This window comes from Petaurus breviceps, unplaced genomic scaffold (assembly GCF_028583685.1).
Source record: "Petaurus breviceps papuanus isolate PSGF00001 unplaced genomic scaffold, PetGlider_PUasm1.0 90897, whole genome shotgun sequence".
Lineage (NCBI taxonomy): Eukaryota > Metazoa > Chordata > Mammalia > Diprotodontia > Petauridae > Petaurus > Petaurus breviceps.
This window is the reverse complement of record NW_027187374.1, coordinates 4,262,174-4,281,994: the sequence shown is the minus strand read 5'-3', so window position 1 is coordinate 4,281,994 and position 19,821 is coordinate 4,262,174. Positions and strand designations below refer to the sequence as shown.

At 38.8% G+C, this 19,821-nt stretch overlaps 1 protein-coding gene and 1 pseudogene across 1 annotated transcript in view; one reads left to right on the top strand and one right to left on the bottom strand.

Moving 5' to 3' along the window:
- LOC138151419 (DNA repair nuclease/redox regulator APEX1 pseudogene) overlaps positions 1-6,674 on the top strand; it is a 22,277-nt pseudogene extending 15,603 nt beyond the window's left edge.
- A 141-nt stretch (positions 6,675-6,815) lies between these two features.
- RIPK4 (receptor interacting serine/threonine kinase 4) overlaps positions 6,816-19,821 on the bottom strand; it is an 84,105-nt gene continuing 71,099 nt past the window's right edge. Inside the window, exons 7-8 of the mRNA XM_069074877.1 lie at positions 12,240-12,504; positions 6,816-9,542 (exon numbers count right to left, since the gene is read on the bottom strand). Coding sequence (XP_068930978.1) covers positions 8,359-9,542; positions 12,240-12,504 — 1,449 coding nt within the window. The 3' untranslated portion in view covers positions 6,816-8,358. The remainder of the gene's footprint in view (positions 9,543-12,239; positions 12,505-19,821) is intronic.

The following is a 19,821-nucleotide window of genomic DNA, read 5'->3' as shown; positions in this document are numbered from 1 at the left end:
TGAATATTAGATTTTAAAACTTTGAATTCAAGATTCATTCCCTTCCTCCCTTGTCACCCACCCTTACTGGGAAGATAAGCAGTTCAGTATAGGATGTACATGTGTGGCTAATGAAAAACAATAACAAGTAGATATATTGTAAAAGATTGACTATATTTCCCTCGCTCTTATCCCACCTCCCACTTGTTCTATTTTCTACTTTGATCCCATCCTTTTTCAAAAGTGGATGCTTCCAACTTCCCTCCCCCCCAGCTTCTCCTTCCTTCCATCATCCCCCCTCTCATCCCCTTCCCCCCCTACTCTCCTGGAGGGTGAGATGCCCTATTTAGTGTGTATTTCATTCCCTCCTCAAGGCAAATTCAATGGGAATAAGGTTGACCCATTCCCTTTTTCCTTCCTATTGTTCTCCTCCATTGTAACCCTTTACCCTTGCCTCTTCTGTATGAGATAGTCCTCTCTCGCCTCTTAATTTCACCTTTTAAGTAACATCCCTTCCTGTTAAATTGGTCCTGTACCCTCTAACTATGTATACCTGTAAACATATGTACACATATTCACGTATGTATTCATATGCCCATATACCCTCATATATAGACATATATATTTCTATTCCCTTCAACTACTGTGAAAAGTTTCATCAGTTACAATTATTTTTTTTTCACGTAGGAATGTTAATAGTTCAACTTTGATAAGTTCCTTATGATTTCTTTTCCCTGTGTACCTTCTGTAGCAGCAAGCACCCCGGCGTCCTCAGGGTTTGCTGCCACCACAGGTTCTTGGATCTGCTTTGATAAAGGAAAGCAACTCAATATGGGTTAACAAGTTTACTTTAATCAGTCAGACATATATCGTTTACCCTGTTCAGGGGAAAAAGGTCAGCACCCCGAACTTCAAAGTATACAGGCAGAAGTATCAAGACAGAAACAGATCAAGTAGACAGCTTTCCAAACTGTCCAGCCATTACATCCATACCCAATCAACATCTAGGTTTCAACATCTGGGTTTTTCAAAGCCAGGGGGGCTCTGGACAACGGCTTCCCAGAATCCAGATCAAATCACAGAATACTTCTCAAAGTGAGCCCCCAAAACAAAGCTACACATCAGGGCTTATATAGCCTTCTCCTGGCTCAGAGAATGTAACAACCTTCTGGACCCACTGGCCAATCAAGAAATATCTACTGAAAAACAAGCTTCCCACCCCAGGCTCCAGGTGCACTTTAGCCTAGGGGCAGGGAAGATCTTTAAATTTTCATTTCCATTACATTGATAAGTTCCTTATGATGTCTTTTCCCTGTGTACCTTCTCATGCTTCTCTTGCTTCTTGTATCTGAATGTCAAATTTTCTGTTCAACTCTGGTTTTTATAGAAAGAATGCTTGAAAGTCCTCTATTCCACTGAATGACCATATTTTCCCCTGGAACATGATACTCAGTTTTGCTGGGTAGGTGACTCTTGGTTTTAATCCCAGCTCCTTTGCCCTCCGGAATATCATATTCCAAGCCCTTCGATCCCTCAGTTAAGAAGCTGCCAGATCCTGGGTTATCCTGATTGTGTTTCCACAACATTCAAATTGTTTCTTCCTGGCTGCTTGTAATATTCTCTCCTTGATCTGGGAATTCCGGAACCTGGCTATAATATTCCTAGGAGTTTTCTTTTTGGGATCTTTTTCAGGAGGTGATCAGTGGATTCTTTCAACCTCTATTTTGCCCTCTGGTTCTAAAGCATCAGGGCAGTTTTCTTTGAGAACTTCCTGGAGGATGATTTCTAGGTTCTTACTTTGATCATGGCTTTCAGGTAGTCCAATAATTTTAAAATTATCTCTCCTGGATCTATTTTCCAGGTCAGTGGTTTTTCCCATGAGATATTTCACATTGCCTTCTATTCTTTCATTTGTTTGGATCTGTTTAACAGCCTCTTGATTTCTCATAAAGTCATTAGTTTCCATTTGTTCCAGGCTAATTCTGAAGCCATGATTCTCCTCATTGAGCTTTTGAGATTCTTTTTCCATCTGGCAAATTCAACTTTTTAAGGCATTCTTCTTCTCATTGCCTTTTTGAGCCTTTTTTGCCATTTCGGTCAGTCTGTTTTTAAAATGTTATTTTCCTCAGTCAGGCTGTTTCATAATTTTCTTGCATTGTTCTCAATTCTCTTCCCAATTTTTCCTCCACTTCTCTTATCTGCTTCTTAAGGTCCTCTATGGCCTGTAACCAGCTCGTATTTTCCTTTGAAGCTTTTGGTGCAGGAGTTCTGACTTCACTGTCTTTCTCCTGTTCCATGCTTTGCTCCTTTTTTCCCCCAAAATAGGAGTCTAATGTTGGAATCTTCTGTCTGCTTTGTTTCCTTTGCCTGGTCATGTCACCCCTCAGTCACTTGACCCCTGGGCTTTTTGCCACAGTAGGACTCTGCCACCAGACAGGGGGGCTTTCATACCAAACGCTGGGGTTTTCTCAGTTGCCAGAGGTATTAGATGGGTACCCTCTCTGAGGTATTCACACGCTCTGGCAAGCTGGACATACACCCCAGGACCTCCACCCTAGACTGCAATCCACATCCAAGAAGGTTAAAGCAAGAGCGATTACCCCTCAGACTGGTGCTTGGTCCCCCTACACTCTGCAGGCCAGGAGCTGAAGCTGCCATGTGGTGCTGGCTGGCTGTGCTGGGGCCTCAGTGACTTTTTGCCCCAGGGCAAAAAGCCACACACTCCCACTTACTGGTCCCAAAGTCCAGACTGCACTGACCGTTCACTTTGTCCTTCACATCTGCTGCTGATCTGGAGTTCCTCAGGCTGGCAGCTGGTCAGGCCTTCCCTGGGGCTAAAGCCCCGGAGTGGGGTTGGGCTCCGCTCCCAGAGCGCTGTGCTGGCCAATTCCTGTAGGGCTGCCAGGCTGTCCTTAGCAGGCAGTTAGCTTGTCTGTGTCATTTTGGGGGTTCTGCAGCTCCAAAGTTTGCTTAGAGTCTCCTTTTTACATCTTGGCACCTCCCCAAGGAGATACATTCTTAATGAAGCAAAAGATAGAAACAATGACAAAAGATAAAATAGACAACTCTGATCACATCAAACTGAAAAGCTGCTACACAGATACAATTAGTGTACACACATTAAGAAGTGGTGATATGGGAAAATCTTTGTATTAATTTTTTTTTTTAAGTTAACGTGACTCAGAAGCCATGTACAAGACCATGTAACCAGGGCCAACTAACCCACATAGGGGAATTGAGCTTTCTGTTCTTTGTGTTCCAGAGGTGTCCAAGATTCTGCTGCGTTGGGCTCTAGGGGGCTTGCATCACGTGGTGTTGTTCTGGGCAAGAAGGATGCCAAAACGAGAGAAGAAGGAAGTATCTATGAAGGATGGGATCAGTGAGGAGGAGCCAGAGACTAAAGAGCCTGAACCTAAGAAGACTAAGAAGGGTGCAAAGGAGAAGGAGGCAGCAGGGGGAGGATCTGCCACTTATGGGGACCCCTCAGACCAGCAAACCTCACCTAGTAGAAAACCTTCTACACACGAGATATGGGCTCTGGACCTGGATCAAGAAAAAGGGTCTGGATTGGGTAATGGAAGAAGCTCCTGACATCCTTTGCCTCCCAGAAACCAAATGTTCAGAGAGCAAGTTGCCACCTGAGCTTCAGGACCTGCCCAGCCTTACCTACCAGTACTGGTCCTCACCCACTGATAAAGAAGGATACAGTGGTGTTGGTCTCCTTTCGCGACAGTGCCCGCTCAACGTCACCTTTGGCATTGGTGAAGAAGAGCACGATCAGGAGGGCCAGGTGATAGTGGCTGAGTTTGAGGCGTTTGTGCTGGTGACAGCATTTGTGCCTAATGCGGGATGGGGTCTGGTTCTTCTGGAATATCGACAAAAATGGGATGAATCATTTGACAAGTTTTTGAAGGGGCCAAGTGCCAAAAAGCCCCTTGTGCTCTGTGGGGACCTCAATGTGGCCCATGAATAGATTGACTTAGGCAACCCCAAAGGGAACAAGAAAAATGCTGGGTTTACCCCACAGGAACGCCAAGATTTTGGGGAGCTGCTGCAGGCAGTGCCATTGACCGACAGTTTCCATCATCTCTATCCAGAGGCAGCTTATGCTTATACTTTTTGGACCTACAGGATGAATGCCAGAGCCAAGAATGTTGGCTGGTGGCTCGACTATTTCTTGTCCCAGTCCTTGCTCCCTGCTCTCTGTGACAGTAATATCTGGTCCAAAGCTTTGGGAAGTGATCATTGTCCTATCACCCTCTTGCTGGCATTGTAATTCTACAATTTAAACTGGCTTCAGCAACCAGAAATCCGGGACTGTTTCTTCAATTTTGAGAATGTTATTGTTGACTACTTTTGAAATGTCTATTTGAGAATAAAGAACCGTAGAGGTCCAAAAAAAAAAAATAAAAAAAAATTAAAAAGGTAACATGAATGGAATTTTTAAAGTTATATATAGCTTTCTAGATATTACTGAATAGGAAGATATTGAAGTATACATATTTTTATCTGTATATGGCACATTTACAAAAATTGACCACAGATTAGCCTATAAAAACCTTACTAAAATGCAGAAAAGCCAAAATATCAGACACATCCTTTACTGACCATCATGAAATAACATTATATTCAGTAGAAGATAAAAATTAATTGGAGATTAAGTAACTTAATTGTAAAGAACTGCTAGGCATCCAGAAAGCAGTTTGAGTACCAAGGAACTACTTATGTAACTACTGTTACATAAGACTGGCAGCTTCTGTTATAAATGAGATCTTGTAATATAATATTCCAAAAAGCAAAAGAGAAAGACTTGTAATAAAAAGAAAAAAAAATCTTGCCAAAATCTTGCAAACCTGAATATGTCCTACAGGGGAAAAGTGACCTTTAATGGAAGAGAGAACTTTCAAGGTTTTCTGATGAAAAGACTAGAGCTAAGTAGGAACTTTGAAATTTAAAAACAAGAGGGCTCCCCCCCCCCCCACCAAAAAAAAAAAAACCCTAGAAAGGGAAATTTATTTCAACACTTGGAGGAGTTTTTATGATAATACAGGGTAGGGATTCTAATGGAATGAGAAGAAATAAGTAGAAAGAGGTGGTTGAAACTTTCTCCTCAGAATTGGAGTGGAAAAGAAAAGAATACACTGGACAGCTAGGTGGTGCAGTGAATAAAGCACTAGCCCTGGAGTCAGGAGGATCTGAGTTCAAATTTGACCTCAGACACTTAAGACTTACTAGCTGTGTGACCTTGGGCAAATCACTTAAGCCCAACTGCCCTGCCTTCCCTTCTCCAAAAAAAAAAAAAAAAAAAAAAAAGGAGAATACAAGCATGGAGAAAAGGGTGAAAGGAAAGAACATTAGATGAACCTCATTTTAATCAGAAATGTAGGGCAGTGGTATCAAAGCCAGATAGAAACATTGGCCACTGATCCACATATAAGAATCCCTGTGGGCCACATGACTTTATTTCATAATGTATTATAATCTATCTGTTACAGTATATGTTTTGTGTAACATTCCCAATTATATGTTAATCTCAAATGTTGTAGGCCATGTGTTTGATGGCTCTAGGTTAGAACACTGAGCTGACTCTAATAAGGTGAGTTTCAGGAGGAAAAAATGTAACACTCTTACCGTTGGGTACAATCAACTTCACAAGTATAATAAGATTGGGCAAATATTAGGCATCATTTCCAAAAATTATCTGGAACTTATAATGGATTGCAAGTCCATGAGTTGGCAGTATCATATGGCAGTCAACAAAGCTAATGCAATCTTGGGTTGCATTAAGCAAGGCACAAATACCAGGAATAGAAAGATGATAATACCTTAGTATTCTGTCTTTGTCAGACCTTACCTAGATTATTGTATTCAGTTCTGCACATCAATTTTAGAAAGACAGTGATAAGCTGGGGAGTGTCCAGAGGAGGGCAACCAGGATAGTAAAGGCTCTTGAGTTCATGTCATATATAGGTCAGGTGAAATATCTAAATTAATGGAAAATTTGGGGAAGTGAGGAAAAATAATATCATAGCTGTCTTCAAACATTTGAAGGACTGTGATGTAGTAGACAGATTAGACTTGCTCTGTTTGGCTCTTTGTCAAAACAAGATAAAAACAATGGGTAGAAAGTACAAAGATACAAATTTGGGCTTGATGTCAGGAAAAAATATTTAGTGATCAGATCTGTCCAGAAGCATTAACAGGCTACCTAAAGAGATGGTGGGTTTCACCTCTCTGGAGGTCTTCAAGCAGAACACCGTTCGTCAAGTATGTTATAATGGATATTCTTTTTATATATAGGTTAGCCCAGATGTCTGCTAAGATCCCTTCCAATTACCAAATTCTGTGATTCTTGAAGTATGGAGCCTTGTTGCTCAGTGATTCTATTTCAAATATCCTTGGTCATACTTTTTAGCTTCATGTTTGGAAGAGATTGAGCAGGAGATTAAGAAGGTGTTTCCACTAGAGGATCTAGATTTCCTTCTACCTCCTCAATTCCCTACTTCCCCAATTCACTTGCAGGGAAAGAGTGTGTAATGGAAAACCCACAAATTTGCAGTCAAGAGTAACTTGGATTTGAATTCTAAGCGCCGTCTGTTACTTGTGTGACCTTGTATAATAAATCATGTCACATTTTTTGGGCTCCTTTAATTTGTAAGACTTCTTCAATTCCTAAATTTTATGATCTTATAAAAATTCATCAAAAGGACAAAGCTAAAATTGATCAAGCAGTTGTGTACAATCACTAGTTAAAAAACAAACAACCAAACACATCATTTGAACTTTTTCAATGAAAAATTTAAAAACTCAACGCAATCAATAATAGGACATCAAAATAAAGCAGTAATAAACTTTATTGTTATCTGAGCTTTAAAAAACAAAAAGGAAGGGGGCATATTAAAACATAGCCAGTTCTAAACAGTTCAGATATTTCCTATCACAGAAAATATGTATACAGTCAGTAAAAGTATACATAGTATATTAACATTTATCAATACATTGCACACCAGTTCATTCTAAGTAGGATGAATACACACCGAGGCAAGTCCTTTAATAACCTTGTTTGTCTTACTATAACAGAACTTTTCTAACGAGACTGATTAAATGTCAAAATTTATATATCCAAATAAGAAATGTTTCCATTTAAAGAGTTGTCTGATGAAAGATTACATTATTCCAAGAATGCTGCAATTTTGGGAATTTCTCTTTTGAAGCAGCCTCCTGAAACAGATTAAAAGCCTTATAAAATATCATTCACTTTAACCAAAAATCATTTGGAGCAAATCAAAAGGGAAAAGTGGATGTTCAAAAGTAGATAATACTGTTTTCATTTAAAAGAAAATTAGTAAATGAAAAAAGCAATGAGTTTTCAAATATTTTGTGTTACATCACCATCACTGTAAATAGTGGACTGTTTGGAGCCTTGCATAGAGTGACTAACTTTGAAGGGCAGCTTATTTGAATTGAAATTCTGATTTTTTTTTGTTTTAAGTCTCATTACACTATTGACTTAATATATAGTAAGTAGTTCATGGATTACCCTCTACTTTTAGTAAATATAAATTTCCGTTTTTTTCTTTTGTCATCCTAAAAACAATGTAAAATATACATTACATGCTTACTGAAACTGACATTAAATCTTTACAACATATACAAGCACTATTTACAATATGGAATAAACAAAGGGACTTGACTTCTAATTTCATCTGTATAGGAAACTCCTCAGGTCACCACCTTCTCTGCAACTTCTACCCTGAGAGTTTGTTAGAACACTGGTATGCCAGAACTAAAATAAACTGGAGTCATAGAGAGGATTATTCCAACATATAGAAGATTTTGTCTTACAATAACATAGTTTGACATCAAATCACTTATCATTCCTCCCCCACCCCATGTCTACACTGAGTGATCAGAGAGCTCATCTTTTCAGCATACACATCTTAATGTCGTATGTAACTTAGTTACCAATTTTCATAAACATACCAAGGTAGAAATTGAAAGACCGAACATACAGGTACCTCATCTCTCACACATAGCACACCGATCAGCTTAATATGTAAGGAGCCAAAAGATACTCCAGCCAATGTTACTTCAGATAAGACTCCACTAACTTCTCCATGGTAACAGATTACATGCCCAAAGAAAAGTTTAAAATGAAAAAGAAAAATGGTGACTACAACACTGATGGTTTGGACACTCATTTTCTTACATCCATCCTTGGCCAATGATATCTGAATTCCTGAGACAAGTTGTTTATAGCTGGGTAGCTATTTAACATTCTCTCATTTTACAAACAAAAGAATGTGGCAAGAACCCCAAATAAGGCCCTTCCTCACCCTATGGATTGAGACACAAGACAAAGACTCATTAGGGACTAATCTAAGTCTTACTTCGACGTAACAATGTGGCGATTGGACCATTACCACGTTGTTCCCCCAACTGTTGACTGGTTTGAAATTTGAGGCCTTGAAAATTAATATGTGCCCCATGCTTTAACAAGATCTCCACAGTCTTTGCATGCCTGCCCTGGGCTGCCAAGTGCAGCGCAGTATGCCCATCATCATCAAACAGGTTTATGGTGTCTGGAGTGAGGAGTTCCTCCACTACTTCAGAATGCCCATTGGCAGCAGCAAGGTGAAGGGCTGTCTGATTAAGGGGGCCCCCAATTAAGATATCAGCTTTTTCTTCCATCAACAACTTAGCAGTGGCAAGGTGTCCATTTTGGGAAGCCAAATGGAGAGCAGTGTAGCCTTCTGCTGTCATGGCTTCCTTCTCAGCTCCCCGGTTGAGAAGCAATCTTGAAGTGCTAGTGTGCCCAGTTTCTGCAGCAATGTGGAGGGGAGTCTGCAAGAGCAGATTCGGGATGTTAACATCTGACTGTAGGTCAATGAGAATTCGTGCCACACGGTAATGGCCTCGCTGGGCTGCCAGGTGTAGTGGGGTCCTCCCATCCAGGGTCTGTGCATTGACACTCACACCTGGTTGTTTGGCGAGGAGCTTCACAATGGGTAGGTGACCTTGCCACGCAGCATAGTGCAGAGGCATCCAATCATCCTTCCCTTGGAGAGTCACATCAACACCCCTCCTCAGAAGGATGCGCACAATGTTCTCTTGTCCATGCTGACAGGCAATGTGCATAGGAGTCCTCCCCTCAAAATCCACCTCATTAAAGGAGGCATTCTTATCTAACAGAAGCCTGAGGCTGGATTCATCCCCATTTTGAGCAGCAAAGTGTAGAGCTGTCCACTGGTCTTCATCCTTGGCATTGACATTTATCTTCCTGGCCAGAATGAGTTCAATAACATTCTTGACTCTCTTTTCTATGGCCACATGAAGAGGGGTTGAGCCCTTTCTGTTGGTGAGATTGGGGTTGGCATTATTCAGAAGGAGCCACTTGACACATTCCTCCTGACCTGCTTCCACTGCCAGATGGAGGAGACTGGAATTCCCATCAAGGACCAGGTCAACATCCTGGGGCTGGAGGATCTTCATCAGCTTGCTAGTATCACCAGACATGATTGCTTCTGCAAGCTTTCTCTTCTGGATATCAGTCGTACTAATATCTGGAAAAGAAAGGGAAACAGTTTTTTTGTCTGGGATCTATTTGTAAATAAGATGGATCATATTCTATTACATTCAATCTTTTACCATGTTAAAAGAGCACTTTTATCAAGTGCTCTCACCTGAGATAGTAAATTATACTGTTATTTTATATAAAGATAAAGTTTAGTTATCTCATTTTTCTATAGCAATTTATGGTTTAGAAGTACTTTCTTCACAAATCCCTTCTGAGGTATTTTTACCTCTAACTTATTTACAGAGGAATAAACAGGTTTAGAGAAATAGGTGACTTACTCATGGCCAATATAACTAGTAAATGACAGAAGATTGAATTCAGGTCTTTTGACTCTAATAGTAATAGCTAGAGTTTAAATAGTGTTTTAAGGTTTACAAAGTTCTGTACATCTATTATATCATGTCATATAATTCTGTGAGATAGGTGATATTATGATTCCCATTTTACAGATGAGGAAACTAAGGCTAAGAGGTTTAGTGACTTACTCAGAGTTACACAGCTAGTAAGTGTTTGAGGATTTTAACTTAAGTCTTTTTAATTCCAATACTATACTTCTAAGACCAGTGCATTATAATGCATTTCATAATTTCTGCCCTTAGGGAGTTTACTATAGAGAGATATGAAATAATCACAAATAACTATAATATAAAGTGAAACATGATAAGGATGTTAGGGAGAAACAAGCAAGAGGCTATGTGAGAATCAGGATAGGGAAAGGGAGAAACTAATGACTCCTGGTAGGAGGTAACATTATTTAAAACCTAATTTAAATTGATATTCAATCTTACATTTAAACAAAATTATTTTTTAAAGAAGGCTTTTCTAGACATGTTGAAGACAAAGGATACACAGAAAGATGAGTCAAAAACAATAAATTTAATATTGAAAAGCTTAATTCTTTAATATGGGCAAGGACAGCTCACTCCCTAAAGCTAAAAATGCTATGGGAAATGCTCAAGGCTAACTCTGAAAAGGCGACCTTTCTCTTCTCCAAGGGTACAAAATTAACAGATGACTGTAAAATGACCCCCCTTTTTTTCTGCAAATAACAAGTCTCCTATTTCAGTGAGAAAAATGAACCAGTATTTGCCTCACAATTTAAGGTTTATGTTCAATACTGAATTCAATATTTAACCCAGTTTTCTTGAACTTGTGAAAATAAGATTCCCATCCCTCAAATTTTTAAGAGAATTCTACTCACCCCCACTTCTGCACATACACAATTGATTTTACTCTAATGACAAATGATGCTTCTCACTTTCAAGAATATGGTTTAGTGAGATAAGAATTATACACAAATAAACATGATACAAATTAGACTGTAATACAACTTACAAAGTCAAAGATCATATGAAAGCAAGATCATTTCCAATGGGAAGAAATTTGGAAGATTTCATGAAGGAAAAAGGAGCACATAAAAGTTTGGCTTTTTGGAATAGCATTCTGAATTGAACCAAAGACTTAAAGAAGAGATCACATACAAAGATAAGATGGAGGTCAAGGTTTAGTTATAAAAAAATACATTCTCAGAGGCAGCTAGGTGGCACAGTGAATAGTGTACTGGCCCTGGAGTTAGGAGCACCTGAGTTCAAATTCAGCCTCAGTCACTTGACACACTAGCTGTGTAACCTTGGGCAAGTCACTTAACCCCAATTGCCTTGCCATCCCTCCTCGCCCCCCAAAAATACATTCTCAAATTCATCTAGTACTCTTAGAGGATCTCTAAAATCTAACCTACTTTCTCAATGGAATCTCACAGTATTCTTCCTCATGTACTCTACGATCCAAATAAATTCAATGTCCTCAAAATACATCTCATGTCACAGGTTTACACTTCTGTTTCTTTGTTCATGTCATGCTCTATGCCTGTAATATTGTCAGCCTTATAACATCCTAACCCCATTTCCCAAAGCTCAATCTCCACTTCTTCCTCCATGAAGCCTTCCTTGATCTCCCATTGGAAATTAGCTTTCATATGATCCGTGACTTTATAATTTGTATCATTTATTTATGTACATAGTTTATCAGATTAGATTATAAACCTCTTGAGGATAAGGACCATAATTTGTATTTGAATCTCAGAAAGTAGCGACCATAGTATATTGCACAAATGAGACTATTAAGCAATTATTATTTATCATTTATTAAATGTAATTAAATGTTGAATATCACTGTGATATACAAATCTTCTGAGTTTCTTTACAATCTGACCCCAGCTTTACTTTTCCACTCTCTTATATGGGCCCAGCAGTCCAAATAAACTTGCCAACCTTTGTTCTGTTGGCCATACTGGGATAAATCCACATGATTCTTTGCCCTTTGCCCTGCTGCCCCATCTCAAGTTGTTGAAATCCATCCTATATATCTTTCAAGGCCCCAGTTTTCATTATGCCTTCCCTCATCCTCTCAACTCAGGCAGAACTGATTTTTACAATTATATTCAAATATTAACACATTCATCAAGGACATAGACCATATTTTTCAAATATTTATTGACTGCATAGGATGCCATTATAAACTAGGTGACGGGAGGAATGGTGAAAAGAAATAATTACACATTTTATTGTTAAATATCTAGCTATTAAATGTTACGCTGTGTAGTTCACAGACTACTAAGCATTCTGAACCTTATAGCTGTTCTCTATCCATTATGTTTCAGTCTCCCAATGTGTGTCTTACTTACCACTTGTTGAATTCTCTCGTTCAAAAGAGAGAGATAGGGATCCTCTGGAAGAAAAGGCTGAATCCACTGAAGATACTCCTGAAAGTCTTTTGCCACTGCTAGAAGATGCAAGTTTAGATTCAGAGGAACTACGGCTCAGCTCTTCTGAGTGCTTTATAGTCTGAGAAATTCCAGAATCCAACTGGGACAGTAACTCTGAAAGACTGTAGTCTTTATCAAATGTTGGTGTAGATGCACCCTTAAACTGATCTGGGATAGACATTGCCTATTTAAAAAAGGAGGGAGAGAAAAATAAATAAGAGGTCAATTTTCCCACCTGTTTGCTCTAGCCCTCTCATATAAATGTGTAAAATCATATGGAATTATTACTACAGAGGTAAGGAAGGCAAAGATTAGGATACCATAGACTGGAGAGAAAGATGCTTTAATTTACCTCTAAGGAGTTTAGATTATCATTGTGTTTTGTTAAAATTTAATTTTATTATTATCATTTTTTCATTAGAGAGTGAACCTTAACAAGTCCTCAGAACAAGAGGCTAAAATAAAGATAGGGTTTTTTTTTTTTGGTCACTGTTGAAAAGGGAGTACAATTTCAGGATGGATAGGGGGAGGACACTTTCAGGAATGAATGTGATGTAAAAACAAAAAGCATCAAGGAAACATTTTAAAATATTGGTAAAAAGACAGCCTTCTTGAGCAAGTAACATTATCTTTCCAGTTATATAGTACATTATTTCCAGCCAAATTGGCTTTCTTTCTGTTTCTCATATGAGGTATTTCATTTCATGTCATCTTGTCTTTGCACTGACTGTCCTCTATACCTGAATAATACCTCTTTTCTCACTTCTTTTTTTATTCCAATAGTATTTCCCCCAGTTACTTGTTAAGACAATTTTTAGCATTCTGCTTTACAGAGTTTTGAGTTCCAAATTTTTCTCCCTCCTTCCCAAAATGGTAGGCAATTTGGTATGGGTTATCCATGTGCTATCATGTAGAACATATTTCCATATTAGTTGCAGTTGTGAAAGAAGAAATAGATCAAAAGGTGGAAAACACAAAAAAGAATAAAATAAATGAAAAAATGTACAATTCAATCTGAAACCATAATGCGGTTAGAATGAACAATTATAAGAAATAAAATCTGAAAAAAATTTTACGAAATGATAAAAATTTGAAAAATGAAAGACCAGAAAAGTGAAATACATTCAAGTAATAATTATAGGAGAAAAAGTGAATGAGAAAGAATAGAAGAAAAAAAAAGAATCCTAACAGACACTAAGAGAGTGGGACTGGAAAAAAATGATACTTTATAAACAAGAGGTTTCTAAATTTATTTGGCCTACTGCCCCATTAAAAAAAATTACTCAGCACCCCCTGAAAATCTACTTTCTTTGACCCTTTAATGGGTTTTTTTAGCTTTTTTTCCCAAATACTTTATTAACTTCTGATATACATCATTCATTTCCACGAGATTTTGAGTTACAAATTCCCTCCATGTTTTTCCCCTACCCACCGCCCCAAAATAGCAGTACCTCAGGATATCCCCTCCTCCAATCTGCTCTCTCCCATACCCCTTTTGACATTTCCAGTAGAGCTTGGTGGATTTCTATGCCCCAGTGCCTGTATATCTTATTTTTCAATTACATGGAAAATAGTATTAATAATAGTATATACATAAAACATTTGATTTTAAAACTTTGAATTACAGATTCATTCCCTTCCTCCCTTGTCACCCACCCTTACTGAGAAGATAAGCAGTTCAGTATAGGTTGTATATGTATAGCTAATGCAAAACATTAACATAGTAGATATATTGTAAAAGACTGACTATATTTCCCTCCCTCCTATCCCTCCTCCTACTTGTTCTATTATCTACTTTGATCCTGTCCCTTTTCAAAAGTGGGTGCTTCCAACTTCCCTCCGTCCCAGCCTGTCCTCCCTTCCATCATCCCCCCTCTCATCCCCTTCCCCCCTATTTCTACTATAGGGTGAGATACCCTATTTGGTGTGTATGTCATTCCCTCCCCAAGCCAAATTCAATGAGAATAAGGTTGACCCATTCCCTTTTGCCTTCCTATTTTTCCCCTCCATTGTTACCATTTTCCCCTTGGCTCTTCTATATGAGATAGTTTACCCCATTCTGTCTCTCCCCATCTCCTCTCATTATATTCTTCTCACCTCTTAACTTCACAATTTAAGTATCATCCCTTCCTATTAAATTGGTCCTGTGCCCTCTATATACACATTCACATATGTACTCATATGCCCATATACCCGCATATATAGACACATATATATTTCCGTTCCCTTCAACTATTTTCATACTGACAAAAGTTTCATCAGTTATAATTATTGTTTTTACATGTAGGAATGTTAGTAGTACAACTTTGATAAGTTCCTTATGATTTTTTTTCCCGTTTACCTTCTCAAGCTTCTCTTCCTTCTTGTCTCTGGATGCCAAATTTTCTATTCAACTCTGGTTTTTTCATCAAGAATGCTTGAAAGTCCTCTATTCCACTGAATGACCATATTTTCCCCTGAAACATGATACTCAGTTTTGCCGGGTAGGTGATTTTTGGTTTTCATTCCAACTCCTCTGCTCTCCGGAATATCATATTCCAGGCCCTTCGATCCCTCAGTGTAGAAGCTGCCAGATCCTGGGTTTTCCTGATTGTGTTTCTACAATATTCAAATTGTTTCTTCCTGGCTGTTCATAATATTCTCTCCTTGATCTGGGAGTTTTGGAACCTGGCTGTAATATTCCTAGGAGTTTTCTTTTTGGGATCTATTTCAGGAGGTGATTGGTGGATTCTTTCAACCTTTATTTTGCCTTCTGGTTCTAAAACATCAGGGCAATTTTCCTTGAGAATTTCTTGGAGGATGATTTCTAGGTTCTTTCCCTGATCATGGCTTTCAGGTAGTCCAATAATTTTAAAATTATCTCTCCTGGATCTATTTTCCAGGTCAGTGGTTTTTCTCATGAGATATTTCACATTGCCTTCTATTCTTTCATTTGTTTGGATCTGTTTAAAATCATCTTGGTTACTCATAAAGTAATTAGATTCCATTTGCTCCAATCTAATTCTGAAGGAATGATTCTCCTCAGTGAGCTTTTGAGATTCTTTTTCCATATGGCAAATTTGGCTTTTTAAGGCATTCTTCTCATTGCCTTTTTGAGCCTCTTTTGCCATTTGAGTTAATCTATTTTTTAAGGTGCTATTTTCCTGAGTCATGCTATTGACTCTCATTTCATAATTTTCTTGCATCATTCTCATTTCTCTTCCCAATTTTTCCTCGACTTCTCTTATCTGCTTCTTGAGGTCCTCTATGGCCTGTAACCAGCTCGTATTTTCCTTTGAAGCTTTTGGTGCAGGAATTCTGACTTCACTGTCTTTCTCCTGTTCCATGCTTTGCTCCTTTTTGTCCCCAAAATAGGAGTCTAATGTTGGAATCTTCTGTTTTCTTTGTTTCCTTTGCCTGCTCATTTTGCCACTCAATTACTTGACTTTTGGGCTTTTTGTCACAGTAGGACTCTGCTACCAGACAGGGGAGCTTCGTACCAAATGCTGGGGTTTTCTCAGCTGCTGGAGGTGTTAGTTGGGCGCCCCTGGTGAAGCCTCCACACGCTCTGGCAAGCTGGACACACACTCCAGGACCTCCACCCTAGACTGCAATCCAGATCTAAGCAAGTTAAAGCAAGAAGGATTACCCCTCAGACTGGTCACTTGGTCCCCCTACACTATGCAGGCCAGGAGCTGAAGCTGCCATGTGGCTGCAGCTGCAGGGCCATGGCTCCTCAGCGGCTTCTTTGCCCTGGGGAAAAGCTGAGGCACTCCCAACTACTGGGTTCCAAAGTCCACAGTGCACTCTCACTTTGTCCTTGGCATCTATGTTTTGATAATTCTGGAGACAGCCACAGCTGCTGGTGATCTGGAGTCCCTCCAGCCGGTGGCTGGTCAGGCCTGCCCAGGGCTAAACCCTCAATGTGGAGCTGGGCTTGGTTCCCAGAGCTCTGCGCTGGCTGATTCCTGCTGGCCTGCCAGGCTGTCCTCAGTGGGCTGTTAGCTTCTCTGTGTCATTTTGTGGGTTCTGCAGCTCCAAAGTTTGTTCAGAGTCCCCTTTTACACGAAGCGGGGAAGGTGGAAGCCAGAGCCATGCAGAAGTTCTGCTTCTACTCCCCCTTTAATGTTTTTTTAAAATTTGCAACATTTAAAAAAAAAACCATATATATATGAAATGATGCATCTTAAATTTGATAATTTATTGCAAATTTGTGGGTTTTTCTCCCTGCATTGAAATTTTGATGACACAATAATGTTTTATGTAATGTATAGTATCGTATTATAAATAAGTCATTACATGCACATATTCCTGCTGATGCATGCTGGACTTCCTGACAATGCATGACAGGTACCAACATTTGCTTGTTAAGACCTGTCAGCAGACTTGACCACTGATAGATTATAACTTGCATTTTGTGTGTTTATTTGGAAAATAATGTAATCCCTACAACTTTAACTTTATTACACAACAGATAAAACATGAACATTTTTTCAAAATTTTCTTTCTTCTTTTCTTTCCATATTTTTATTCTATGTCCCCCCAGGATCAATCCAGCACTCCCCAGGGGCAGTATCACCCACTTTGGGAACCTATTTAAAATAAACTTATTAATTTAAATTTTATTAATTTGTTTCCATTTAGTTTACAGGATTCAATTCCACAATTCCTTGAATTTCACATTTTGTCCCCCTCCCTCCCCTCTCCCCACCCATGGCAGCTTATAGTCAAGTATAGGATCTGTAAATACTTTCACATTATACATTAGTCAGGTTATAAGGCCGGACTGTACTAGCTGGAATGAAAAATGGTAAAGAAGACATAAAACCAAATAAGAGAAGGAAAAAGATCAGGTATTTTGCTTCCACCTGGATATAAACTTAGTTCTTTCTCTGGATGCACATATTTCTCTCCATCATGAGTCTTTTGGGATTGACTTATATCACCGCATTGCTGAGAAGAGTCCAGTCTGTCAAAGTTGGTCATCACATATACGATGTGTCTGTAATTGTGTACAAATTTCTCCTGGTTCTACTCTTCTCACTCAGCATCAGTTCTTTTAAGCCTCTCCAGGTAAATATGAAGACCATCTGCTCCTCGTTTCTTATAGCACAATAGTATTCCATAACATGCATATACCACAACTTGTTCAGCCATTCCCCAATTGATGGGCACCCCCTTAATTTCCAATTCTTTGCCACCACAAAAAGAGCTGCTATAAACATTTTTGTACATATGGGTCTTTCTCCCATTTCTATGATCTCTTTGGGATATAACCCTAGGAGTGGTATTGCTGGGTCAAAGGATATGAAAGTATTTATAGCCCTTTGGGCATAATTTTAGATTGCTCTCCAGAAAGGCTGGATCAGTTCACAACTCCACCAACAATGCATTAGTGTTCCAATTTGCCCACATCCTCTCCAGCATTTGTCATTTTCCTGTTTTGTCATCTTAGCCAATCTGACTGGTGAGTTGTTTTGATTTGCATTTCTCTAATCAATAGTGAATTAGAGCATTTCTTCATGTGCTTATAGATAGTTTTAATTTCTTCCTCTGAAAACTGCCTGGTCACATCCTTTGACCATTTATCAATTGGAGAATGACTTGTATTCTTATAAATTTGACTCAATTCTCTGTATATTTTAGAAATGAGTCCTTTGTCAGAGACATAGGTTGTAAAGATTCTTTCCCAATTTCCCACCTCCCTCTTAATCTTGGTTACATTAGCTTTGTTTGTACAGAAACTTTTCAATTTCATGTAGTCAAAATTATCCATTTTACATTTTATAATGTTCTCTAATTCTTGTTTAGTAATAAAGTCTTTCCCTCTCCACAAGTCTGATAGGTAAACTCTTCCTTGTTTTAGGAAACTGCTTACAGTATCAACCTTCATACCTAGATCATGCACCCATTTAGACTTGATTTTGGTATATGGTGTTAGATAATGGTTAATTTAAATTTTAACACTTACTTAGAAAAAGTTACTGCTAGGTAATGTTATTTCTAACAAACATTTTTTTAAAAGCAATTGGGGTTAAGTAACTTGCTCAAGGTTACATGGCCAGGTGTTTCTGGATGGGTGCTAAGTGTCTGAGCCCAGATTCGATCCCCAGGTCATCCCGACACTGGAGCCGGTGCTTTTACTCACTCTGCTACCTGGCCGCCCCTCTAACAAACATTTAATTTAGTTAAAAGGTAATAAAAAATTACCCATGTATAAGATTTCTTTCTTTCACATGCTTGCCTTCTTCTTGAAGTTACTAAAACCTGCTGTCCTTGTAAGGCACACCACCCAAATCACTGAATTCTCTCATTTCCTTCAAATATAAAGTCTAAACTTCTTGAAGGCAGTTCCATTTTTGTTTTTATTTTGCCAGGACTAACACACTGCTTGCTGATTTTTTAGCCACCTTCTCTTCTTCATTCATATTATGTCCTCTAACTATGGGTGTACTCCAAGGCACATCTTGTCTTGAATCCTCTTCTATCTATATGTTTTCTCAATGGGTAACTTTATCAGCTTTTATGGGTTTAGTTACAACTTTGCTGATTACTCCTAAATCTACATCTTAACACTATCTCTTAACCTCTAAGTTAAGCATTGCCAACTGCTGTTTTTTTCTTTTTGGATGGCAGTTGGGGTTAAGTGACTTGCCCAAGGTCACATGGCTATTTTTGACCGGCTGCTTTTTGCACATTTCATACTGGAAGTCTCACATACATCTCAAACTCAACAAGTCAAAACTAACACAACTGATAGAGAATTGGGCTTGATGTTAGGAACTCCTGAGTCCAAATGATGCATTATATATTTACTACTTGTATGAACTCCATCTGTAAAGTGAGGGAGTGGAATTTGATATCCTCTAAAAGCCCTTCCAGCTTTAAACTTAGGTTACTATAAACTTTGAAACTTCCTTATTTTACTATCTGGTATACTACCACTCTTCTAGTTACCCAGGTTCATAAGCACATCAGTGTCTTCAACTTCTTATTCCCCTTAACCTTACATAATTAGTTGTTAAAAGCTGATGTCTTATCCATTTTTCACATCCAACTTCTTTTTACTCATTTACTAGTTCAGTCCCTCATAAACTCTCACCTTATTGCAAGGCGAAGGTCTCCCTGCCTCAAATTTCTTCCCACTCTAAGCTATCTTTCCCACAGCTGCCAAAATGATAACCTTAAACACAGGTTTGACCACTTTACTCCTCTACTCAGTAAATTGCAGAGGCTCCCTATTACCTCTAGGGTAAAATGTAAACTTCTCTGGTGTTTAAAGCCCTTCCCAACTTGGTCCCAACTGACCTCTCTTCAGTCTTATTATACATGGTTCCCCCTTCTTCATCCAATCAAACTGACACCTTTGCTCACACATTTCCTTGCAAGACATTTTATCTTCCATTTCCATGCCTTTGCACAGCAATGCTTGGAATGCACTAACCTGCTCATCTCTACCTTTTATAACTCCTTACCTCATTTAAGATTCAAGTACTACCTTTCACATGAAGTTCCTGAACCT